Source organism: Tetrao urogallus (genome assembly GCF_951394365.1).
Source record: "Tetrao urogallus genome assembly, chromosome: 2".
NCBI classification, from domain to species: domain Eukaryota; kingdom Metazoa; phylum Chordata; class Aves; order Galliformes; family Phasianidae; genus Tetrao; species Tetrao urogallus.
Genome location: NC_136814.1, coordinates 50,843,334 through 50,871,285, shown reverse-complemented (window position 1 = coordinate 50,871,285; position 27,952 = coordinate 50,843,334). Strand labels below are relative to the sequence as shown.

General features: G+C 36.7%; 1 protein-coding gene across 1 annotated transcript in view; it reads right to left on the bottom strand.

Moving 5' to 3' along the window:
• Positions 1 to 220: 220 nt before the first annotated feature.
• Positions 221 to 27,952, bottom strand: part of ZDHHC14 (zDHHC palmitoyltransferase 14) — a gene marked incomplete at both ends in the record, with an annotated part of 108,724 nt that continues 80,992 nt past the window's right edge. The window contains 6 exons of the mRNA XM_079532575.1: positions 221 to 622; positions 9,991 to 10,093; positions 13,321 to 13,430; positions 15,022 to 15,124; positions 19,788 to 19,836; positions 23,626 to 23,763. Of these exons, the coding sequence (XP_079388701.1) occupies positions 221 to 622; positions 9,991 to 10,093; positions 13,321 to 13,430; positions 15,022 to 15,124; positions 19,788 to 19,836; positions 23,626 to 23,763 (905 nt within the window). The remainder of the gene's footprint in view (positions 623 to 9,990; positions 10,094 to 13,320; positions 13,431 to 15,021; positions 15,125 to 19,787; positions 19,837 to 23,625; positions 23,764 to 27,952) is intronic.

The window sequence follows — 27,952 nt, the reverse complement described above, 5'->3', positions numbered from 1 at the left end:
ATGTGGTCACCATCAAAGCATAGCCATTAACAGCCTGGTCAAAAAAATGCCATAGCTCCACTGAAAAAAAGAAGCTGTTTTTTTTTAGTAGACTCCATTATGCAATAAAGTTTCCATTATAGCCATGTTACAAAGTCTTACAGTGGTACTGCGGTGTCATTCCTGTTAAGTAAAGATTTGTATAGACACCAAGAAAAGGTGCAGTGTTCAAAGAAGCTGTTCAAACTGAGCTAAGCTTCACAAGACCACGTACTGAGTCTTCATGCAAAGAATCCTGGCTGGCTAGACTCAGGACGTGCATTGTATGGCTGTGTGTAATAGGACTTCCGCTTGGCAGCATCCCAGGGGGTGAAGGAGCTTCTTCAGGAGTAAGAAACTGATGACCTTCGTGTTCCTCTTTCAAGGGTATCATGTCTGTCAAACCCGTGTCTGATGTGAGATTTGGCATGGAAGATGGTGGTGTTGGTTGCCCTAGAGTTAGAGTTGCACAAGGCCCACTGATAGAAGTCTTTCCTGGTAAAGGTAGCTCTTCACTAGTTATGCTGGGTTCACTCTGTAGTAGTGGGGTGGCAGCAGCCTGCAAAACGAATTTAGTGCTCTGAATGCACTGATCTTGGTCACACTGTAGAACGGAAAGGCGTAAAAATCATAAAGCAAACAAAACAGAAAAAAGAAAGAAAGAATATGGACAAACGGTATGGGAAAGGATGGGATGTGAAGAGAAAAAAGGAGAGACATTAGTATCATTCTATGGTTAGCCATCCAAAAATCCCACTGCATGCATAGCTAAGTCAGGGCTTTGCATTATTATCAAAGTAAATTATTTCCACTGATCACATAAGGGTTTTTTTGTTACCTCCAAAGTAGTATTTTGTACATATTGTAATACAGATACTTTCTTAGACTTGTTTGAAGCCACTTGGAAAACCAAGCTGAACAGTCCTTGCATAGCTCACTGCATAGGACACGCAAAACCTGCCTGATTGGAGACGACACCAAGCTGAGTGGTGCGGTTGATACGGTGGAAGGAAGGGATGCCATTCAGAGGGACCTCGACAGGCTGGAAAGCTGGGCTCGGGTGAACCTAATGAGGTTCAACACGGCAAAGTGCAAGGTTTTGCATTTGGGCCGGAAGAACCCCAGGCACCCGTACAAGCTGGGAGGAGTGATCCTTGAGAGCAGCTCGGCAGAGAAGGACCTGGGGGTCCTGATGGACGAGAGACTCAACATGAGCCAGCAGTGCGCTCTGGCAGCTCGAAAGGCAAATGGGATCCTGGGCTCCATCAGGAGAGGGGTGGTCAGCAGGGACAGGGAAGTGATTGTCCCTCTCTACTCGGCTCTTGTGAGGCCCCATCTGGAGTACTGTGTCCAGGTGTGGAGCCCTCAGTACAAGAAAGACATGGAGATTTTGGAAAGGGTCCAGAGGAGGGCGACTAAGATGATCAGGGGGCTAGAGCACCTCCCCTATGAGGACAGGCTGAGGGAGTTGGGCTTGTTCAGCCTGGAGAAGAGAAGGCTGCGGGGCGACCTCATTGCAGCCTATCAATACCTGAAGGGAACCTACACCCAGGAGGGGAGTAAACTCTTCATAAGGGCTGACAATAGCAGGACTAGGGGAAATGGATCCAAGTTGAAGGAGGGAAGATTTAGGTTGGATGTTAGGGGGAAGTTCTTTACGAGGAGAGTGGTTAGGCCCTGGAACGGGCTGCCCAGGGAGGTTGTGGATGCCCCGTCCTTGGACGTGTTCAAGGCCAGGTTGGACGGGGTCCTGGGCAACCTGATCTAAATGTGTATGTTTGGTGGCCCTGCTAGGCAGGGGGGTTGGAACTACATGATCCTTGAGGTCCCTTCCAACCCGGGTGATTCTGTGATTCTGTGATTCTGTGATTCTGTGACAGAAACAGGCAGGTACATCACTTCCTCTCTACTTGTTTCATACTTGTGCAGCTGGCAGTGCTTGGCAGTTCAGAGAAGCCCAAAGGCAAAATTCAAACTTTATCCCATGTTCATAAACAGTAGGCAAGTGTCTTTTATTTTACTGGTCTTTATGAGTAAGAACTAAAGCACTACAGATTTTTTGGATGCTGATGATTATTTTATGTAAATACAGGCATCAGCATTACCTCTGTGATCCCACTTTATTTTCCAATTTAATAAATATATTCTTACTCTAGAAGATGTATGCAAATAAGGCAGCACTGTCTATATATTAATTGATAGAAAAAAACAACCTGCACAGTTATTAGGCTGCTTCTTGATCAACTTAATTTTGATAATATAATGAATCAAGTCAGCCTACAAGTTTTCTGGCAAGCAGTTCCACAGTAGCAAGACAAATTCAGCGTTATATAAATCCAATTAAGTTCAGTGAATATTACCAGGAACACTTTTGGCACTGCATCATTCCCAAACACTGTTGATATAAAATTGTCATTCATTCCCGGAGATGACAATACAGGCGGGGGTTTCAGCTCACTAAGGGGCCAGCACATCTACTGCCAAATTAGGTTTCTTTAACATTAACTGGAATGATTTTGAGAGCTTCTAAAGTCAAAATGTATTAATTCGTCAATTATAACATCAGTAGATTTTCAAAATCCTGCTTGATTCATTTGCACCACTACTGTTCTGTTGTGCAAGACAAAAGATAAATAATACCGCTATAAATTCAATGCAGTAAAGAAAATTTGGAAGCAAGATATTACGTATACACACACACACAGCACACACACACGTTTATTCTTAATTAAAGGATTCTGTTAAAGAAAGATATTCTACTTTCTGACTATCTCCTTCAATCTATGTCAAATTACTGAAAGACATTACAAATCCAACATCGGTTCAAGATATTTCCAGTCCTAACCTAAGTGTTACTGACACAGCAATTCACAGAAAATTCCCATTCATGTTTGCACTGTGATGCAAACTCACAGAAAGTCTTCTGCTTCCTTTAGTATATGATGAAAACCATTACTATGAGTGGTTCCTCTGATATTTTCAGGTCTTCTGATGCTACCTGATGATGGATGCACATGCCATCATATTCCAAAAGCTTGCAAGCTGACTACTTAGTCTCAGTAGATAAGCACATATTTTAAACACAGCTAAGTGTTTCAGGACCCTGAGACCAAACACTTCTTGACAGGCAGAAGTCTAATCCTTACACTATCCAATACTTCCTCTTTCAGAAAAACAAATTAACTGGCTTTTATATAAACTGAGTTTGCACAAATTACAGACAATTTTTTTTCCCTACATAATACTGAACTGCTCCAGCTGAACAATTTAAGTAGTCCCAAATAATTTCAGGGGAATTATTCATAGGCTTAAAGCCAAAACTTGTCTAAGTACCTTCCTAAGGAGAAAATTGTTCAGCACTTTTTGAAGTCATGCTTTCAATTACTAATTCACTGTGAAAACTTATTCTTGATCAATATGCTGTTATGCAATTCTGCTCGTTTAAATGAAACTACAGCCCTCGAACCAACCTTCCTACACAGACCTTAAAAATCTGTTACCCAGCTCTTCAAACTTCAGAAAAGACAAACAAAATCCCTGGAAAATCCTATCTGAAAAACAGTAACTAAAAAGCATGTTAAATAAAGGAACACCTATAACTACTGCATACATTGAAAACAAACAATTTTAGCAACTGACTTACTGCTTTAGTGAAGCTTCAGCACAGTTCTTCAAAAGCAAATCATTATTTAATATGTTGAGGCAATACAAGTTCACAGTCTTAAAATAGCTGGAGGTAATTTACTTGAACTCTTTGTACAGTCTGAATTAATTTTCTTTTTACTGAACTCTACCACATCTCAACTGAATCAACACCAGAAAGACAAAGCAGCATTAAACAGAATGCTGTAGAACTTTTTCAGGCGCTGTCCATCTCTTCATTTTCCATGCAACTGTGACTTCCATAAAGCCTCTTATCTTACTCAGACACACAATTTCAGGCTTTATTTTTTCCCCTCTATATTTTTTTTTAATGAGCTATTATCACGAAATACCTCATGTGCAACAAAAGGCTGTGATCAACTTTCAAAAGCAACTAGGTAGATGGGTTAAATGAAGCTCTCAAAAACATGTGATAGAAGCAGCACATACTACACCAGTAGACTAATAGTAAACTAAACAAAGAAATCAGAAACAAAGAAATCAGAATCAAGGAAATCAGGAAAAATAAAAAAATAACAAAGATTTGTTTATATGGCTGGCATGTTTCCCCCCCCCCAGATTTAGGATATGATTCTTAACTAAATGCAATCTATGGACAAAGGTCTACCAGCTGTTAAGTCACAAGAAAAAAAGAAGCCAAGCTCTGAAATCTAAATAGTTAAAAACTACTGTAGAAATTATTCCACCGGTACCTTCTTACTTCAGATCTACTGATTTTATTTTCTACTTGCGATTTCCACTGTTTCAGAGGAACAGCATATTCCAAAGGTAAGACGTTTAATAAATTCTACAAGTACAGAATTTCAATATATATACCCATGAAAATTTCAGCCATCACTTTATTTTTTACATTAAAAGCACTAACCAAAACAAATTAGACGCAATCTAAAAGTGAGTTTATTTCACAAATAAATACAAACAACTTTGCCTGAAACAATAGTCTTAATTTTCTCTAGAAAATCAGCTTTTTCCCTAAGCTACATGAAACACATGTTAACGAAGCTCTTGTACATGGCAGTGTTGTTTTTGCATTTCTAATGCCAATGTGGAGATAAATTACTTTGAATTTAAAATTAACTGGGTTGAAATTGTTCTAATGCTGGTAACATTAAAGAATTTTTCAGTCCTCAAAGATGAAGGAAAAATAGGTTGAATTATCTGAGCATCTCTGAATGAAGTACAAACAGAAAGTTCAGACATCTGGCAACACTGAATGACAGTGCTAGGCAGTAACAGAAAAGATGCTGAAATATCATACTAAATAGATATAACAGATGAGCAAAAGTGGAGAGATGGAGCTGTGTAACTGTTCACAAGGGCTGTAGGATTCCACAGCCAGCATCATGGTATGTCCAGCAGCCAAGCCACGAGCACAGCAGATAGTGGACAGCTTGACTAACAAGAAGTGCAGTGCAACAGAGTGGTCAGTGGAGAGAAACAGCTCAGACGTAAAGGGTCGGCTACTCCAGTCTTCCAGGGATTTTACTTCAAGACTAGTTAACAGCTTCTTCGTGTGGACTGAATGCTCAGGAATGCTTAGAACATAGTGGGGGAAGTCCAGGAGCAAAACCTCTGAAAGAAGTCTTGTCTGTGCACTCTGATACTGCTCTGCTTGGCTGCAGTAAACGCTGACTAGGTAAGATCCCCAAGTTCTGTCTGAGGCCATGAAAAATCACTGTACTACAGGGAACACATCTGTAAAACTCTGAGCAAAGTGGGGCCCCAATCCTTGCTGATCTTCTTATTGTCATTGTAGAAATATTTACCTCTAATAATGAGAATATGAAAATCAAAGGGGAAAGAACAATGGGACAAGTCAGAGTAAATATTCCCTGGATCAGCTGGAATCCTTTTTGCAAAACAGTAGTAGAAATACTGCTGTGAACATTCAAGAGGGAACTTGCTGCACGTTTCTTAAGTTAATCTTAAGTTGCACATGCACTGTAATAGAATAAAAGAGAAAATAAACCCTTTAACTACTGAACTTGCAGTGAGGAAACGGGGAATGGAATATAAGGGAGTCTGGATAACAAGCACTGGATAATCTGAGCACTGATAGAGAGATACCTGTAATGCTGGATAATAAGTGAATTTCTTTATAAAATGAACCTGTCCTGATACAAAGGCAGACAGAAGTAAAATGTAGCACTTCAATAAGGCACTAGAGAATTTCTGAAGACATACAGTAAAAATAAACACAGCAAGTTCCTCTTTAAGGAAAAAAAAAAGTGCATAGAGTGAGATGGATTCTGTATTTCTTTACAATGGACTACTAAAAAGGAAAAGACCCTGAATTAAAACCCAAGAATCAACTCAGGCTTTTATGATAAAGCTAAATACTGCAGAAGAGCAGATTCAGGTAATAGTAGCTGATGGGTTTAAGAATTAAGAACTTTTCCATAGTAACAAGAAAGCAAACCTTACAAAGAAATGATTTCATAATGGTTAAGATGCTGCATTTCACACAACCTCCACTTCTTTAGAATGAGAAGAGAAATACTTGGGCAATGAAACTAATGAAGATCTTGTAAAAATAATTAGCAATAAAATGCTAATAGGGAAATACTATGGAAATATTAGATCTACACATCATTAGCTCCAAGCAATCATGCCTGTCATGTGGATAAGAATATTAAGAAGTTGGCTAATGAATTTAAAATTATATTGAAAAAGAGATCAAAAGCACTGGGAATGTTTCAGAAAATAAAATTATATGTGGTACTGACCTTCAGAAAAGTGATTATAGCTTCAAATCTTACTAACATAAGGCAACCAGTAAGGACAGAACAGGAGAAAAAGCTCTTTTTATATAAAGACCTAAAAAATAAAATTAAAAGAAATAGTAGTACGGGCCTTTGAAGCACTGATAACAACAAACTTTTTTAACAAACCCCGACTTTCTGAGGTCGTGCCAAATAAAGTCAATAAAAAAACCAGAACAGATCTTATATGAAATATTCCATGTCTCAAAGGCAAAAATTATCACAAAAAAAAATTTAAATACAAAAACAGCACCCCACAGATGGTATCCTGAATAAGAGATAAGGTATTGCATTGAAAACTAGTGTCTGGCAAGCTCAAATGTAGATTGATTGATTTATTATTATTTTTTTTAAACTTAAATGCAGAAACAATGACCTCTGCTAGGAGATACATTAGAATGAATGCAAGCAAAATAGAACATGAAGTATCAAAAAGATTTTTAAAATGACCAGAGGCTATTTGGATGAGGCAAAATAATTCTATTTACAAAGGGCCAAAAGTCAATGGGTAAAAGATTTGAGGGAGAGAATGGAATGAGGGAAAAGAGAGTAAAAGCGTGACAGAAAACACTCATTAAATTTTTTCTTTAATATCAATTGGCAAGAGACATTTTAGCACATTCAGTGGATTGTATATTGCGGATAATATTGTTATATTGCGGATAATATCTAGAACTTGAGATTCAATACAGACATAAGATGTAATGTATTCTTGAAAAAAATTAAAGGAGTCTTGCTATAAAACTGTACTAGAATACACTTCAGACTTCTGATAACTGATTTCCTACAGTCAGTCAACTTGCTAAAATAGCGTAATTATCCCTGGTGATTTAGATTTTAAGTCAAGGAATATCACTTTATTTCTCCTTTTCTGAATGTATACTAATACAAGCTGAAGTTTCAGATATACACCCTTCAAAACACTTCTTTGAGACCTTCCAGCCTCAGCTCTAAGAACACATTTTTCACTGTAGGTCTCTGCCTTTACTTCCAAGAGATATGCAACATTCCAGAAGGGAAGGCAGAATAGCATTCCATGTATTGCCTAATCTTTGTCAGCAAGTGTTAAAAAGAAAAACTTTTCTTCCACAAAGATTTTCCTTCTCCAGTTCCACATCCACTGCAGTGTTGGGCTTGAGCCAGTCAACTACTGAAAACTTCAATCTCCAAAGGAAATTCTGACATCCACTTCTGAACTCTGAGTAAAAGGAATTCTAGAGAATTTTGTAGCAATTCCTTCTCTAAAATAAATTGAATGTCATGTCCCTTGTTTATCCTCTACCATAAAGTGAAATACACTGCCTTTCATTCAAAAAAACTACAGCAGTCTTTTTTGGGAGACCAAGTGAATGGTTGGCATTCCCAGCACTGCTGCCCCCAAACTTCTGAAGAAACTAAGATTGTATACTGGGATGAGAGAGACTGGTTATGGAAAGCAGGGAAAAGCATTACAAGTCACTTCATGGGGAAAGTTTTAAACAGAATGATGACATTTTACTTGATTAATCCAGTCATATTTAAGTAGCAATGGGAAATCTTGAAGCCAAGTAGAATGGCTGAAGGCAACTAAGCAAGTAGTAAGGTGAATCAAAACTTATTTTAAAGAGTCCGATATGTGGAGGAGATCTTTGAATTAGGAAAATTAGTTTTTTTGTTTGATGCTTTGTGAGATAAGAAATAGGAGAGAGAAGAACAAAGATAGGTTCAAGGTCAACTACCTTAGAACGCAGTAAAAGCAAAACATTAAACAAGAACAATTAAGAAGTTGTATCTCAGTGCACTGCTGCAGGTAGGAAATGAGTTTATAATTTCCTATACCCCAAACAATTCAGGAAAGAAGAATATGAATAGGGAAGAGAAAACAGTGCTAGAGAGACAAGGAAACTAAGCAGATCTTTAAAAGCTTGCAGCAGCACACTAGAGGAATTGTAATGCTAACAGCCAGCTGCCACTAGAATCCAACCGGTCTTGGATACAGACCAGGAATATTACCCTGAGATAAAATGGCATCAGTGTCTCAAAGAGATTCCTCCATATAAAATATGACCCCGATACATATTTAAAACTTCTTCTGTGAGATCATTTTCAGGAATGAAAGCTGTACATTTCAAAGTGACTTTGATAACTGTTGAAGAACCTAAACCTGTCCTGGCTCAGATAATGAAATGTCCTAGGACGTAAGGAGTTCAAATCCTCGAAGAAATGCACTTGTGTATTTACAAGTATTACACTCTAAAATCATAACAGCTACCTGCTTGACTTAAAGGAATAGTATAACAGGTATCTCCATTTCTGCAGACAAATTCGGCCAATCTTCAATCAAACTGGTACAAGATTTGCTCATTAATAACTCATACAATGCCTTCTTACAATGCGACTTCAATTCCTATAAGGTTAACAAAGTTTAATGCAAAGAACCTATTCAGGGCTTATGATCATAAATAAGAAACACCTTCACAAAGTCAGAAAGTTCAGGCAGTCCCTGAAAGAACTTGGGCTATCTTGAGTTTTGCTTTCTTTACCCTCCTGTGACAACAACTCCTTTCCAGGGTTAAATTTTTTTGAGTAAAATTTCCACAGAGCACTACCTTGTTCTGTACAACTGAATCTCACAAAGAATTCAGACTATGATTCTAATACACTTCTTCATAAAGGAAAACAATGAATCCTTCACTTAATAAGTAGAAAAAGCATAGGAACTGGAGCAATAATTTTATATCAGTTTATTAGCAATGCTGGAACTAATTTGTTTGGAGTTACATTGGAAGGCTTTGTGGCCTTCTCTTTGTTGGCAGAGTACATAACTCACGGCTTCTTTGACAAAATCTTAAAATTCAGGATATGTGGAAAACAACTCAAAAACAGGCACATAGGTAAGATGCTTGCCTTTGGAAAAAGATCTCTGAGTTATTCTCTTCTTCTTGGCACTGGAAATCTTATCTTCCATTACGATAGTAATTGCTACCAGCAAAAAAAAAAAAAAAGCAAAAACTATTGGCACAGTTTCAAAATGTTTTAAAGTTTTGCTGCAACAATCCAGTTGCCATATTTTGTTCACTGAAAGCTCACTGTCCTCCTGCTCTTCCTTCATTGTACTTGTCCCTTAGAAACTCCTTTGTTCATCTTTGCTTTTTAAAACATATTAGTCTATGCAAAACTGCAGCATACAAGCAAAGAAGGAAACAAATACACAAAGTGCTACACCAAATAACAGTCAGCTGGGAACCAATGAACCAGAGCAAGTCTACAATACTTGAATATTCCAGTTCAAAACATAGCACATATCAAGAGCACAAGTCAAAACACCAGTATACTCAATAAAGCAACAGCAAGAAAAGCCTCTCTTTTTCAAAATCCGGGAGCATTAACTATCACACTATGCAAAACATACATTACAATGTTCTTCTTTCTTTACTGTTAATAAAGAAGTCATTCCACCCAGTGTCAGCTGTATCCCGTTAGTTATTACTTGATTAGTTCACATGAAAGTGGAGAAGGAAAACATTCACAGGAATCTTGATGAACAACACTATGGGATGATTCCTACCATGTTGCTCTGAGATTGTGTGGCCCCATACATAGTAATGCCATTTGATGGTCCTGCTAATTGTGGCGTATCTGGTTGTATAAATCCTCTTCTGTCGATTAAGCTATGGAATAATCAAAATAAAGAAAAAGAGAGTTAGAACAACTCTTGTTCACTAATTACCTCCTCTAAACAAAAGAGAAATCTTACAGCAGTCCACAGACATTAATATATTACCAATATCTTCAAATGTCACCTTTTAATCAACTGAATAAGTGCATGACTTCATTTCTAACTATCTGCAAAGTTACTGCTTCCTTGTAATACCTTCCGTACAGTTATTTGTCCGGCTACTTCTCTGGAGGCTTAACGGGACAAAAGACTTAGAAGCTGTACTTCGAAAATATGCATATTAAACTACAGGTGTGAAAACAAATTACAAACTAACCAGGAAACTCTGAATCAGAGTCTATTTCAAAGGATCTTTTGTTCTTTTGTTTTTACACCTTTCAATTAAGAGTTAGACTCCAGAAATACTCATTTCCTAAAAGCTAATCATAAAATTTAGAAAGAAAGATAAGCTTTTGTTTAGACAACTTACTTCCCAGCTGCTTCATGACAGCTACCTGTTAACTGCTCAGTGTTCTACTATTCTTATCAAAGTGATGTATTTACAAAAACATGTTAAGAAAAAATGTTTTGTGGGAAATTATAGAAATAAACAAAATCATACATAAGACTTTAAAGAACAATAACTGGAATCACCTGATGCAGTTAAAGATTTTGCTGAAGTTCCATATTTAATTTCACCCCAGTTCGAGAACTCATTCCCTACTTCAGTTCTGCTAGTTAATAATCATACAAAAAGGTGAATATAAAGACTGTAATACAGTAATCTACATGAACATTAGCTCACTACTTCCATACAAAACAAGAACTTTTCAACAGCTTATGCTTCAATTCATTCTTTTTTGCTGTTGTTTGTTTTTAAATTAGTTTCAATTACATTTTCACAGTTTTTCTTTTAAAGTCTTAGATGAAAATGTATTTTTCTGTGACATCAACAGCGTTGCTTCCCATCTGGAAAGCTACAAGTTTGATCGGTCAAGAATGCTAAATAAAATTAATTTCCTCCTGGCCTCCACCAGAAAACAACAACAACAAAACAACCCCACAGGATTAAAAATTTTAACCATAGGCATTTTAGATCCTGCTGCTAAAAGACAGGAATGCCTTAAAAAACCTAAGAGCTAAAGTCAGCATGGAACTAGTTCTATTTGCTGACTTATAGAACTTCCAGATCATCCCTAAGTCAAGATAGCCTCAATTTTGAAAGATAAGCACATGCATAGAAATAGCTAAGGCATTTCCCCTCTCAAACGTCAATGATGCTTCCACCACTCATAAAACAGTTTAAGATCTCCTCACGAAGATCTGCAGAACAGATTTTTAAAGTACACTCACAACACTTAGAAATCCATCTGAAATTAAAATCTGCCTTGTGGAAAGCACTCCTTCAAAAATCAGCTGCTTCAAAATAGCGTATGACTTATTATGTCAGAACTCTAGTTAGACCTATGCTGACAGCTATGATTCAAATTAAGGTTTGAAAGTTACTGCTGAGGATATGTGAAGTGTATTCTGAATTCTCTGAGTTTTAAATGAGAAACACTATCTTTAATGGCAGTGAGAAAAGTTTAAATTATTATCTTATTCTACATTCCATTTTGAATTTTAAGTTGCAATTGCTAGTAAGGCATCTTTACTGGAATTTAAGGAAAATTACATCTGAATATCTAGTGACTTGGGTTGTAGCTGAGATTAAATATTTCAGAGAAATTTTGTTCTGAAACAGTATGTTAGACTCTTTGTTTGATTTCAGACCAGGAAGAAAGTACAAAAAATGCAATGCCATAAGTTACATTGTGAAGTGAGTGAAATTTTTGATCAGTCACAAACTACCTCCCTGCAGAAACTCTGCATGTACTTCAGCATCTAAATAAATTACATTAGTGCATGGAATTCAGGGAAAAAATGTACAAACTCTGTGAAAACACAAGAGTCAACGCCAGTTTGGTCTATCACGTGAGGCTAATTGTATCCATCTAAGTAGTTATTTCAAATAGTAAGAGATATTTGTATGGCTTTAATACTTATTTCCACATAGGGTCAAACAAAAGATTTGGAAGCAAGGCATCAAATTTTTCTATGTCAAACAGAACAGCAAGGTTACAGGGTTGGCCTAAGGCACAATCACCACAGTCAAGAAGCAAATGCAGGATTACTCTTTCCCACACAGGAATTACAGTGTTAACCTAGAACAAAGAAATCATAACTCAGTTATCTCATTCATTGGAAAAGACGCCAGCCTCTCCTGCTGACCTCCTAACAGTCTGAGGAAGAGTTTCTGGTATTCATAAGAGCAAAGACAGAGACGTCACGTTCAAAGATGCACCTTAGCCACTGAACTATCAACTCATTTCCTCTTTTCTCAGTAGTTCAGATTCAGGTCTTACCTCATTTCAGGCAAAGCAAACAAGCTACAACCAAAAAGTATCGCCACAAAATTAATCTACAAGATGAAAGTCATCTCATACTGGGGAAATGGGCCTCTACTGTACACGCATTAGACCAGCTATCTGATCACCGGGCACTGAAGTTAGATGAGAATGGTGACCTTCTTGCTGCCAGTTATTCTTTCTCTAGTCTTAGCTCTGTCTCATATTAAATCAAGATAAAGAACTGTATCTAACTCTGACAATAAGAATATTGCAGAATTGTAAAATGAAATATGTGTCAGAAATTAAACCACAAAGATTTTCTAGAATTACTTCGGTGTAAGGGAACCAAGATTGTCCTGATCTTGTATATGATAAAAGTAGCATAAGTTAAGAAAAGTTATTATCCATTTAAATAAAAGAGTTCAGAGACAAAATAAATAATTATCAAACTAGCTACAGAATCTAAGACCCAGATATATCTCTCTCAGAGACTCATGTCACATGCATTAGATTTGTAAGAGTTTATTTAACTTCCAATAGCTCATCATGCAACATTTAATTACAAAGAATTATTAACTGCCAGCAGTTTTTAACAAAGAACAAATAATAATTCTATTTTAATTTCAGAAATCAACCTTAAATCCACATATTTTATAGGATCCAATCACTATACACAATCATTAACTCAGTTTAATCACAGTTTACCAACTTGCTATTCAATTAATGCTTTTAAAGGACAGCAAAAAGAAACATTATTTGTTGAGTAAACTCAAGAAATCTGAAAGAATATTTTTCCAATCAATCATCATTGTGCCTTCGCTTGCACTAACAATACTTTTGATGCTCTTACCTTGGAGAGAGGGGCCCACAGAGTGCAGCACAGCAATTAGTAAAGATGTTGCCATAACTGTATGGATTATAGTTTTCTTTACCTCTTTTATTTGACCATGATCCTTTAATCTGAAGAGATAGGAACAAGTTGCATCAGATGTAATACAATACAGAAAATGACTGAGGCAAATTAAGGGTTCCCAAAACAGCAGCATGCTGCTCACAGAAGCAGACCAGAGAAATCCCAAGACTGCACTTCCCTAACAGCGTTGGGCTATTATGAAAGCTGGAAACTGTTACATGTAAGCACAAGCTCTGCCTCCATAAATTTAGACAGTCAAAAATCTCAAAGGACAAATATAATCACAGTAGGAATATGAGCTCTAAACATTTTTTTGCATGATGGTCAAAGCTAAATTTTACAGGTATTACAGCCTGTTCCATAGAAGAGGTTCAATTGCAACATACCGTTATAGCCAGCAATAAAGCACTTGTTTCCCATACTCTTAGGCAACTTCCAAGCTGTCCACACAGCACTATTTTCCCTTAAAGCCCACAAATGGTTCTGAAATATTATGAAGCAATTGTAGTCATTAAAGCAATTGCAGTCATTATTGTCTTTTATCCCATTCTATGGGGTTTTTTTTAGGCGACCTTATTTTGCTGCTTGTGAGGTGCTTGAGAGCCTGACTAAATAAATGCCTTACTGTATTCAGCTGAAAATGTGTGCTTTAATTTGTGTTATACTGCTGCAATTCCCTGCAGTTTGACTTTCAACAATCCAAAAGAGATGTGAGGCCTTCTTGTTTGAACACTTACAGACATACATTCCAAGCCCAAGCAGTTTTTCCTGTTCTGTATGTAGTTTTCCCAGTTTATAACTGTAACTGCTGCCTTAAGTAATGACCAAATATTTATTTGACAGTCTCTAAGATACTACTTTTATATTAAAAAATACCTATTAAAAAGGTACAACAGAAAATCACAATAATTTTAATATTGCAGTAATTTGTTAGAGTATCTGCTAAACTCCAACATGTTTTCTAACATTAGCTAACTAGCTTTATTTTCTCCTTTCATTCATTTCCTATCTCTCACTTGTTAGTTAGCAAAAGACACAAAAAGTCTTTACACAGTTAATAATAATTAAAAAAATAAGTTAAATATAATCTTACACCAAAACAACAAAAAAACACGTGCAGAAATGAGAAAGTTGACTTTTGAGTTAATGACATACTCTTCACTAGAGGTCCTAGATCTCAGAATGGCACGGAAACTAGAAAAAATATGATAAAAGGTGAAAAAATTATTTTGAGAATTCATCATACTCCAAAATTTTTATTTTGGAGTATATAATATTTTGAGTCAAATGGTATTTAGGACTCCAGGTAAATTTTCTACTGAATTAAAATGTATGATTATACTTGTTTCTTTGCATTCTCTCTTCTGTATTTTCCTTTTTCAATATACAGATCCTGTGGGTGTAAGTCATAATGGACACACTGTATAAGCAGAATATCTTCAAGCCACAGCTACAGTCCAAAAGAGCTCTTCTGACAGTTCAAATCAAATGTGACCGATTTTATTCCTTTTTTCCTACTTTGGCATTTACAAAACTATGCACCTGTGATTGGTCTAAGAATTACAGAAAAGAACACACAATGAATTTTAATCATCTCACTGCCATATAAAAACATGTATGTAGAAACTATGAACTTACATCTTCATTTGTTGTTTGATTGGAGCTGATCAAATACGTGTGAAAACCTGAGAGGCCCACAATGGACCATACGGAGAAAAAGCACACCACAGCTTCCAGCACAGTAATTGAATGTCAAGGAAATACACGCAAATGAAAAAAAGAACTCAAACAGATAACATATCTAATAATAGATAGTTAAAATTACAAAATTCTGGGTAGTCAACTTATACTCCACGACTCTATTGAGATCTTCAGGCTACTTCAAAGGGCCCAACAAACACTAAACTTACTGCCCATATGCTTTGCTGTATGGTTTATGTAACACCATCAAGACAAGAAAATATTTCAGAGTCTATGCACTGAAAAAGGCCAAAAATTATTGAGTGGCTCTGATCTCAACTGCTGAAATTAGAATTTACATGTTCACTCTGAAAACGCTGCCACTTCTATTAAGATAGGTACAGCGACAAATAACAGTAACAGATCTAAGGGTCTGGGGAAACACAAGATTGGTTATCCAAGGCTAGTTGAATAACAAAGACTGAATAGACACCTGTAAAAATATTTAGTGTACAACAGGTGTCTTGAGCGAGGGTGAACGGATCTAGATCTGTGCTCACACAACTAACTAGAAAACTGCCTCTCAGTTATGTGTGTTAACTGTTGGATTGTCCTGTCTGTCTTCTGTTACTGAAGCAGAAAGGGATCCCAAAGCTGGCACCAAAGAGCATTAATCCAAATTGAAATACAAATCCACTTGACTTCTCAAATATATCTCTCTGGATATATAATAACTGGGTATATTCTACTTTATTACCGTGAGGGTGCCTAAATGACCCAGCCTTGGAAAATAGCCTGGAAAACAGTTCCTGTTATGCCTGAGCAAAAACAGAATCACAGAAAAACCTCATTATAGCTTTCCAATATTTGAAAGGAGTGTATAAACAAGAGGGAGAACAACTGTTTATGAGGGTGGACAGTGATAGGACAAGGGGGAACGGTTTAAAACTAAGACAGGGGAGTTTTAGGCTAGATATTAAGAGGAAGTTTTTCACACAGAGGTTGGTGATGCACTGGAACAGGTTGCCTAAGGAGGTTGTGGATGCCCTATCCCTGGAGGCATTCAAGGCCAAGCTGGATGTGGCTCTGGACAGCATAGCAGGGGGGTTCTGATCCTTTTCAACTCAAGTCATCTTATGATAAATCTACCCTCCTCTAACTTAAAACCATCACCCCATGTCATGTTACTACAGGTGTCTCAAATTAATATAAGTATCTGTTCTCCTCCCTTCATCTTTGATACAGATTCCCTTTAGGTACTGAACGAGCACAGTAAGAGCCTCTCTTCTGCAGCATAAAGAACTCCAACTCTCCCATCCTTAGTTAGGCTAGGCTTGGATAGCTGGGGGATACTTAAGTTCTCAGATATGTATAGTATTAGCCCCAAACTAATCATGTTAAAGAGGAAATATTGTCAACCTACAAATGATTGTGCTGCTATTAAACAGTAGCTGAGGAACTGTTTGAAGGAAACATCAGTCTGAATAAATGAGAATTGCAAAAAATGGCAGAAAAGTTCTTGAAGAAGTTAGAGCAGCAAAGCTTGGTTTGATGCACGCAGAAGTCACTCTGCGAGCAACTGCCAAGAACTGGTAGAGCATCCACACAACATTTCTTAAACGTTAGATGTTGGTGTTTATCCTTTCTATTACTGGTACTGATCCTGAATATAGTTCATTGATTGCTGGCTAATTAATGTCATTAATGAATCAATGAATTGTCTCAACCTTGATTTAGTTTACACTGCATAAACTGAGTGTTTTTTTCAGTGCAAGAGTAACCGTCATGTTTTCAATTTCTTGCAGCGGGAGCAGTGTAGACAAGAAGCATAGAATTTGCTAAGTTTAGCATAAACATTAAAATACAGGCTACATTATTAGACTAATTTCTAATCATATATATCTTACTCCTTTTGTTTATTTGATTTCAAACTACTGGAGGTTGGTCTCTAGGAAAGTCAGCCAGCATCCAGTGTCACACAGTTACTGTAGTTTATGTAATTCCTTTAATTCTAAAGGAGTCACCATCTCAACAATAAGACAACAAAGCTGCTTCTAAAGTCTATACACTCAAGTAAAAAAAATGCAGCTTTCTATAGATGGCTTCCTGTTTACAGTTTTTTTAATTTATATTTAGTTTCATTTACATAGAATAGCCATAGAATGCTATTTTCTGCAACATCTCAACTGTAATTTTTTTTAGGGTGCATGAATCAAAAGCAGAAAAGGCTTTGGATCCTAGAAAAACAGAATAAATCAGGAAGACAACAATTGGAAAAGAGCAGGATAAAAATAATCTGTATACTAACTGTATGCTAACCTTTAGAGAAGTCAGTTTCCAAGACAACAGTAACTCAAAATATTCCAGAGCAAGGACACAGCCTTCAAAGATACAAACAACACCCTTATCATTGAACCTATCAATAGAAGAGAAAAATGACAGCTCCCCATTACACAGAGACATGGGCTTGAAAAAGCATGGATAGACATAAGTAATTGCAATGAAATATTCTAACATCAGTTAACAGGATTTTGCAGGTCTGCTCTGACAAAATCAATGGAGAAACATAAATTGCCTGTATAACTTTAAAGTGGCTAAAAAGCCAGCTTCATGACTCAGTCTGCTTCAACAGCAGACAAATTCCAAAGTGCATTGCTGAGCAGCATGTTCTAACTGCTGTTATCTCCTCAAGCCATGGGGAGAGTCACACCAACACAAGATAGAATATTAGTTTCAACTGGTTGTGTAACAGCCATAGCTAACGCAAGAAGAATATGTAAGAATGGATATGAAAGTAGACTGTTGTTAACAGGGGGGTCAGAAGGTGTAAAACAAGCTGAAAACATTAGGCACAACCCATGTGAACGTAACTGGGCTTTGAGAGGCCTGAAATACTAAAGACTGTACAGATGATGAGCACTGCTCGGTGAATTCTGCGCATCAAGAGGAAGAACCACCAGGTGAGTAAAGGCCTGAAACAAAGGGAAGTTCTCTGCAACCTCATCAGATAACTGAGCACATCAGTAACAGGATGTTTCTTACTATGATTACACTCCCCAGAGTGAAAATGCAAAAAAAGCTTCCTTCAGTTCCCCAAACTGAGATCCAAAAAGTTCTCTAGAGCAGCTGGAATTATGCTAGGTTGAATACAAAACATACAAAAAAAAAATCTTTTTTCAGTAAAGTATAACATATTAGCATAATCAGGTATCTCACATAAATTCGTTAGCAGTATAGACATAGCAATAACAAAGCAATGTTGCCTGTGCCTGAACAGACCGGCCTACACAATGCAACACCCAGTTATTCAGACATTCTTTATTGTGAATTGTAACCAAGCTTTCAAATTGTCCAACAGGTTACTATCAAACCAGGGTATTCCCATGACAGAACCCCTCAAATTGGCACTAGTCTTACTGCAAATTATGAATGAGAAGCCCATTGTTCCTGTACAGGGATTCTCAAATGCTTAGTCAATTAGATTCTAATTTAAGGACAATTGAAAACTGTTCTCAGTTTGAAAAAAAATAAATTCAAATAATCTTTTGTGAGGAGTAATTATAATAGTTTTGTTTGGAAACTACTATTGTGCTATTCAGAATAGTTTGTTTGTGATTTGTAAAATTATTTGTATAAAAGGAAAATTTGAACAGTGGTTTTGCTTAAAAAAGAGTTTGCAGCTCAGTGGCTCTATGTGATTAGCATACAGTACAGACCACTGTATTTGCAGAGTATGGATAATTTAACACTTGGAAAAACGACCAGGAAAGAGTAGTCTGCCTTGTATATAGTTATGAATAACTGCTGAGCACACAGGAAGGGAGTTTTTGCTTTTTAATCTACTGTCAAAAAAGAGCAAACTGTATGATGCACAATGGCCAGAAGAGGTTTCCTTGACACAAGTATGGGAAATAATTATTTTCACAGTACCTTTGTCAGAGGTACAAACTACTTATCCTGACATGAATCAATCAAAATGTATGCATAACAAGTGAGAAACTTAAGAGTCTATACAGAAATATAAGAAAGAAACTAGAGAACTTTTGCCAGCTTCCCACTTTACCCCATTAGCTGCTTTGAGGTAGGATCAGAAAGCTTTTTCCATTCTCACTGAGTAGAAAATATACAGAAAGCTTACCTGAAGTGGTAAAAAGAACATTTACAGAATATCAGACCCCCCTGTATTCATATGTATATTTTTATATATCCTAACTGAAGTTGACACTTGAAAATACTTACCTAAAAAAAGAGCAAGTTGATGTAAGAATATTTCTAGGAACTGAACTCTTCAGGGACAGATTATGACTTCAGTTGTTTCACAACGTGTTTTTTCTATCCTGACAAAAATTGGCCATTTCACATCATTTCTATTGCGAGAGCAGAAGATTGTTCAATATTTTAAATGAAACCACAGCATGGGAACAGTGCAAGGTGTAATCACGAATTACATCACATATAAATTGAGTGAATTTCTGTCACACATGAGAACTACAGAGCTTTGTTAAGAGTACTACTTGCAAAAGATGATGAATCAAAAACCAAACAAACCAAATTGGCTAGTTCCTTTCCTACCTCCAATATGCGGCGAGAAATCCTGTAGTGCAGGAAGTGATGAAATGATTAGCTGATAAAATCCCAACTATGCATAACCAGCAAAAACAAGAACACAGATACACATCTCAGATGTTACTGTAAGATCTAAAACTTTTTCAGTGAAAGGATATCTTGCAGGACTGTCCTTCAGGGCATTGAGGAACCCTGCTTGTTGAGAACCTGTAGGAACAGAACCCAAATTATCAATTCAGTAAGAAAGCAGACTAAAGGCTGTTTTCACCATGGTGCACACAGTATTTGAAGAGCAATCAAATAATCATAGGATAAAGCTTACTAATATGAATCTGAGATTATGTTACTTAGCAGCAACATCAGAAAAAAAACCTCAGGTTATATTATCAGGATAACATCTGCAGGATATTTTCTCAGTAATACCAAATTGATGCATGCATACTTTCCCTTGAACAAGATTTCTCACTGTTCTTTTCAGACCTAATATCTTAAAAAAAAAATTGTAACCTACTTCTTTCTTTCGAAATATTGTTTTCAAAAAGCAACTTCTTGACTTGGAAAATTTACATCATAAACACCAGTTCTCACTTTATTCTGGAAACAAAGTTGTCCAGACTTTAATCCTCTTCCTACTGCACCTGCATAGAAGGTTTTTCTAATAGATGCTAATTGCCTCTGGGAAAACAAGAGAATATCTACCAGCCAAAGGAGCTCCGGAACTGAACACACAAATGAACTACAGATGGAGAGGCATCCACTTCAGCTCTATAATCATTAGATATTCACCAAATAGGGCAATTTGACAATTGGCTGATAAATATGAAACTAAATACACAAAAATGAATTAGTCTGTAGAAACAGCATTACATAAGACACATTCTTTTTGCATTTTACTGTGCAATTTAAATTTTTTAAATGCATCAGATTGAAATTTTCCTTTCAGCTAAATCCATCTGCAGGTCTGAAAACAGAAAAATCCTGATTAAGATAACTTTTCAACAAATGAGAAATGTCAGTGTGTGGATATTTATACACACACAACTGCCTCTCGAGATCTGTGTGGCCAATTTTACTGTTCACCATTAAAAAGGCAAAGTTACTTACCTTGTGTCTCTGAGCCTTTTCAGGCTCATAGCCTTAGCCTTAACCTTGAGGCACAAGGCTATTGGAACATCCCACTATGTTCTTACTGTTTTTAAGATCCTTAATGGCAATGGCAGCAGGTAAATGTGATCTCTATTCCCTACTGCTGCTCACACTCTTCCAAGCTGTTCCCAGCGTATCAGAAGAGAAAGGTTACTTACTGCAACATACACCTGAAACAGTAGTAACTCAAACAGATGAAAAAATCTGTAGATAGATACTAGTACTGAAACGCTTGGGGAGATGGAAGAAAATCTTGCAGGATATATCTTTCAAGTATCTGACTGATAAAGTCAGTTTATCATATTTAATACTCTGTGCAAAGATTCCTAATCCTTGAAGGGAAACATTTGAAAGGGAGGTCTCAAAAATAAGGCTGTAAGAAAATAAGAAGTTTGCTGCATCTCATTTCTAATCATCACTTAGGTTCACCAAAAATTAGAAAAATGGCAGCTTGTAAGATATATTAAAAATGAATTTGTATAAAGTGATTTTAGAATAAAATTGTTTCCTATGTAATCAACAAGGTTAGAGAAGGAACTTCCCCATTCCTATCAGGATGAACTATTAAATGCATATTTACTTATTAAAAAAAAACATAAATGCCTCCAAGTTGCTAATAAACATCTCGGTTCCTTATTAAAAGATTATTGTCAGAAGGTACTCAAAATAATTCAGGATATATAAAATGAAGTGTTGCTGATGGGACAGTAATCCTGCAAGGATCATCTTTGGAAGAGGCTAAGAACAGGATTTGACTAAAGTCAGCACGATTTTCTCTGGAATCCAGGATTTGGCCAGGACATGTGGAAATATCTATGAATGACCTTTGAAACACTGCAGAAAAAAGCAGCCCCAGGTTTCAAGACTTTATCCAAGCCAACTGAATGTGAGTTAAGTTAACAGTGTGTTACCAAATCACTTTGTGCAAACTGCAGAGATTCAGATTAAGCAACTGAGCCTCCTGCTTAATGTTGTGCATCAGCTCAAGGACTATAACTGCTAGACAGCTCACGGTTGATTGCTATTAGGAAGACGAACAGGAGAGTTTCTGAAGCATGGTAGGCAAAGAGTTCAGGGGCTACATTTGTGAAGAACTTCTTTCTGGATACAGTAAAGAAAATCTTAAATTTGAAAGCTGAACTTGAAGCTTAAATATAGTAAAACATCTAGTAACTACTCACAGCTCATACCTACTTCCATTGCCTTTGAGGATCAGTCTTTAGAATTATGGAGGTTTTTCCTATCTCATCCAAGATAGATAAAACTTCACGGTGAGAAAATGTTTTACAGCTGATTCACTTAGGCAAGTCAGCATTTAGAATTTTACTGTACATTATCTGTAACACCTATACAAAGCTGTAGCGTTTCTCAGCCACATGGAGGCACAAATAATTTCTCTGATCTTTGTCTAATTCACACAGAATTAGATATGGACACTGTGAAGTTAAAATCTACTGGATAAATCCACTTGACACAAATGTTGAAATACTAGCATAATACTGGTAATTCGCACACTGAAATCTGCAAAAAAGCTTTGCTGTCTTTGGGAAATAAAGATAGGTTAGCTTCAAAAGTAGCTTTACATTGTCAGACCAATCACATTTTTAACTACTGAATTCTAACAGACTGAGATGGCAGAAAATGAGCTGCTGTCTTCTGCGCATGTATATGCTCACGTATGCCAGGATTTGAATATTAGAGGAAAATGTTTTCTTTCCAGTAGTAACTTTTCCCTTTTAAACCAACATGGATGTCTTTTCTCTGCTCTTTCAACTGATATTAAAAATGCTTTGTCTGGCAGTGAGAACAACTTGATCCAGACTCCCCAAAGTCAGTGCCTCTGGATCTAATGCTACATCTCAGACAGCCACTCAGTACTTTTACCACTCTTTAATGAATCAGGAATAAGAGCAGGAGTTTGTTTTTCAAACTTTCATCTCAGCACAGTGTAAGTAAGGAAACTGAAAACAATCTGGCATATTTTCCAGTAAAACATTCTCTAAATATCACCATTATCAAATTAGCGTTATAAAAGAACTATAAACTACAATTATTTCTATCAGGCTTCCTTTGCAATAAAGTATATAAAGAAATTAAAAAAACCCAAACATTTCAAAATGACTGAAGAAGTACTGCTCAAAGCACTATCCTATGTAATTAGTAAAACTTTTAAGTTTCCTAATGAGAATGGATCTAGAACTCCCAAAATATACAGAAATTCTTTAAAGATAACTCATAACTTATCAGTGCAAATTGGGTTATCGTCACATAGGAGTTAACTCAATTTGTTGTATGCACAGAGGAACAAAAAACAAAAATAACACCCATCACCCAGAAGTCTTGAAAATATCCTATCTTTAAACCCAATCTAGAACACAAACAAAAATCAAACTTATGAATATTCACGTTCCTATATCTCATCTGATTCACTACATTACAAAGTAGTCATTCGCAGAATGTCTATGCAAATGAAAGTAACATGTTAAAAACAGGGTCAAGAAAGATGAAACCAACAAAAAAAAGTGTAAAATAGCTCAGATCTAAGAACAAAAGCTCTTTGGGAAAATGATGCTAACTTGGTCATGTGTGCTGCTTTTCCAATAAACTGTCTACAAAATGATTAAAATCAAGAAAATTAACACCGTATCAAGGAAAAATCAATGTTAAGTCAATGACTACCATGACCAGGGTCTGCTGGAGACCAGAATGGGAGTTGCTGAGGGTTATGAAGCTTTAGAGAAAAGGCAAATAAATAAATAAATAAACCCTGAATGATTAAAAGATTAAATTAAAAGTAAAAAACTCAAGCAAATGGCTACATACGTAATCTGATTTCACCAGCATACTTACGAAGAATGACGTGGGTGATAACGAATGCAAATATAAAGACTGTCAGAAAGGACAGAGATAAAATAAACATATAAAAAAATCTGTAGTTTCTTTTCCCCACACAGTTGCCTACCCAGGGACAGTGGTGATCAAACCGTTCTGAAATGAGAGGCAGAAGAAAAAAATGGAAAACAATTAATAAAATGCTGTTTACTTGGATAAAAGCTCTCTGAACACTGCATTAAAACTCAAGATTTAACTGGCATTTGCTAAGTATCCCCAGAGAAACTCTTATTTAGGAGGGAAAAAAACAGAAAAGAAAAAAGAACTTTAAAATGAAATCTTACAGCTTTTAAAGAAATTCAAGCATGGCTGAGGAAAGCCCCTGTTAAACTTGCAGCATTGTTTGGTGAATTGCACAGTCAGAACAATAAGCTTGCATTTATTTATCCACTGTTAGATGGAGCAGTACCAAATTAATTCCACTTTTTCCAAAACAAGATTTTCTTCCAGTGACGTTTCCACTCAGAATCGGAGTTTTTGTATTTACATCTCTCGTGATCACACATCTGACTTTTATGCCCAGTGTCATCTCATCCATTAGGCAAAACGAAATATTCACAATCTCGTTTTCTTTTATCACTTTACGCAATGTATTTTTCATTCCAGACCACTTATTTTCCCACTTACAACTGTGGGGAATACTGCCATGAAAAACCACTCAAAACAGTAAAATAATTCACACAAACCATTTTCCAGGCATTAAGATTTAAACAACCTTGTAAAATTTGTTTATACTTCACTAAACCAACCTCACTCCCTTTATTTCCCTGAGAAATTAGAGCATTAATGGGACAGGAAGAGTCCAGAGCAGTTCAGTAACCAGAGTCCCAAAGAAAAACCCCATGATGGAAAACGGCAGTTGAATCAGTGAGCTCTGCAGCCCCGCGCAGCAAGGAGACTCCTTGTCCCAAAACACGGGTAATGGAAACAGAGCAACTGTCAGAAAACTAAATGGCCTTTTGGAACTGGAGAGATTATGCCAACACAACGATAGAATTTTCAATTTCTAATGAAACCCAAGCTCATAACACAAGGCAGATGCTCTCACATCGACTGACTCAGTCTGCAATTTTCATCGAAATCCTGTTTTGTTCTCTGTGACTTTCGCGGCTCTGCTGACATATGATAAACTAATTGGAATTGCCCTGGGAAGTTAAACTATAAATTTGAAGTCCTTAAGCTCTATGTTAAAAAGGCACATCTGTTCAAACATACCTGTTTATTTTAACTATGTCTTTATGTTGAATATCTATGTGAGAGGTTTTCCTTGAAGGATGTATTTCGGATTATTTCCATTAAAGGGGAAGATAAAAAAATAATCAAAGCATCATGCAAAACAGATTTCTGAGTTCACCAGACTTGCAGGGTTTTTTTGTTTGTTTGTTTGCTTTAATGCTTTTGCGTGACAGCTGTTTGGACCACATGTTTCTGACACAAATCTGTTTCAAGTGGAGCTATTAAAGGTGAAGTTAGTGAATTCCTTATGATAAAATTTCAGGAACGCTTTGATTCAGAGAGATTACTAAGTATACGAAGAGTGAAATACTTCCAGTATCTAAAAGAGTGGGCAATATTACCTCCCAGAACAAGTAGCTACTTGTCTGAATAAGTAGCATCAGCATTTGAACAATGCTGATTTTCACATTTGTGCTTGTGAATGAGTCCTTATGGTCTGAAAAATACCATTTTATTATCATTTTATGGGTACCTAACATAACACATAGCAAATAATACCACAAAGAATAATACAATTATACAGACTTCTAAAAAGCATAACTAGGGTACTTTTGTACCCCAATGCTTCAGAAATAAAAAAATGTAAAATCATTACATGTCTTTGGAAAGTGAATTCCATGCAAACACATTCATTCTATTCTATGCTCGCAAAGCAGGAATCAAATTCTACCAATATTAAGCTCATTTTCAAAGCTTAAAAACACTATTTAGACCAATGTGGACACATATTTGGTAAATTCAGATAAATGCAGGCACAAATACAAATAAACGCACTTATCTACAGGCACGCACAAATACATACAAACATCCCCTAATAGAGACTGACTGTTACTTTCTCCTCCTCTCCCTTTCTGTCTTCAGAATTTCTGTGTAAGCTGAAAGGATATGCTTTCTCGGGAAATACCGTACCAACCATTGTGAAGCCAAGTAACTACCCAGCACATTTAAAAAGCAGAAACAGACTGAAAAGACTAGTTGGAAAAACCCACTACAGTGTGAAATTTGAAGCTAGTCTAAAAAACAACCAAAACGAAAACCAAAAAAACCCAACCCAACAAGATAAGTTTTAGAGGGTTTATGTGAGTTATGAATAAACTGGGCCTCATTTTTCCCAGACAGTCATAAAATAAGAGGTTGTGACATTTATGCTATAATGCCACAAAACAGCATCTTAAATAGCAAGGGATTAGAAAACAGTCAGTTCCAGCAAAAACAGTCACATACTAAGCTGAAACTCCTAGCGCTGTTGACTGAAGTATAAACTCTCTTCGGACCAGAGCTGTTTCCTCTTCCTTGCAAAAAGTCCTAATTGAATAAGTTTTAATGAAGAAATAACAAGATATCAAAGATCTCATCCAGATGCCTGCAAACTGAACGATCAACAACCTGGAAAAGGAAGCTTTGTCCAATGTCTTCACTTGGTCTGGGCAATGTTGGCAGCAAAATCAATATTCACCTTCACTGAGAAATTAAAGAATTCTGATGCTGAGAGAAACTAAAAATTCTGGCCCTTGTGAACTTGAAATATAGAACAAACATAAATGCAACCAGTAAGTGTTAAGAAGAATCACAGACTGTTTGAAGGTGATGGCTATGGTTTTGGTTTGATTTTACAGGGTATCTAGACAGCTAATATTTACCCTACACTCACACCAAGGTTAATATAAAAACATTTGCAGCAAATGAAAGGAATTAAAATATTGTGACTACAAACTCTTGTTAATATAAAGTATGTCAGGACTGTCAACAAGGGAGGAAGCTAAAAGCTATGGAGTTCGTCTATGAATGTAACCTAGGTACAATGAGGTAACAGATCATCCTCCTGCACTCAATTTTAAGCAAAATAACCCAAGTATCTGCTTCAGCATGTGGGATGGTGTCTCTGCCGTAACAGCCTACAACAGAGAACTACTGCTGAAAAACAACCCCTTGCCTGTGTGTTCATGGGTTTCCTTCCACAGATCCAGACCACTGTAGGCCAAACAGGGCGGGGGGGTGGGGGGAGAGGGAAATAATGCTGGTTCATAAAGCCAGGCTGACTTCAAACAGGATAATTTTCTCTTGAAGAAAAGTTTTAATATACTTTTCAGAATCTGAGAACAAAAGCTGATACAAACAAAAAGGACTCAAAAAACCACATGAAATTTATAAAGTGATGTATCAATGAAGAAAGGAGACAAGTAAATGAAGATTAAAAGTGCTGCTGCAAAGACTATAAAAAAAAAAATCAAAGATGTAACAAACCTCAAGAGATGTCAGCAAACCTCCAATAGTGACATTACCAATTTATCCCAAGTGATCTGTAACTTGAAATTCGGGTAGTAATTGCTGAGGTTGACCAGTACTTCCATAATGAAATCCTGAGCCAACTTACAGCTTAGCCATAATGGAAGAGGTGGGCAGATGCAGCCCTTCCACCCATCTCATCCTGCATCCCTCTTTTCATGTCGAACTGTTGCTGAACCAGGTCAGCTGACTGAACTGGCAGAAAAGGCATAAAGGAGTTACTTTACTGGTTGCCCAGTGAGTAAAAATGGCTTTCCAGCAGCTGAACGTTACTAACATATGCGTGAATGAGCACAAAGGAAAGAACCACACAAGTAGGGGAAAAAAAACAGAGGAGGCTCAGACACTTTAGAAGCAGGGAGCTGTTGGCACAACCCAGCTGTCTCATTAAAACTCACCCACTAATATATGTGACATGGGTGTCATAGAACACACAAATTACATCCTACGTCAGACACATCTCTCAGTTCCTTTCTCTAGAACATTTAGATCTCATAACTTGCTTAACAAGCAGTAACTGCTGGATATCACAGACAAAAACACAAATGACAACATTTCCGATTTAAAAATCAGTTGTCTGTTGGGGCTGTACAGATGCAGAATGTTTGCTTTAAAAGCCACCTGGAAGCACGTTACTTGCTGCTCAAAGAGCCAAACCTTTACTTTACTGCAGCACAGCACACAGTCTCCTTAAATGTTTAGCTTCTATCCTTCAATCCCTGTACTCCAGGAAAACACATACAAATTGACCTAAAGCTTTCTC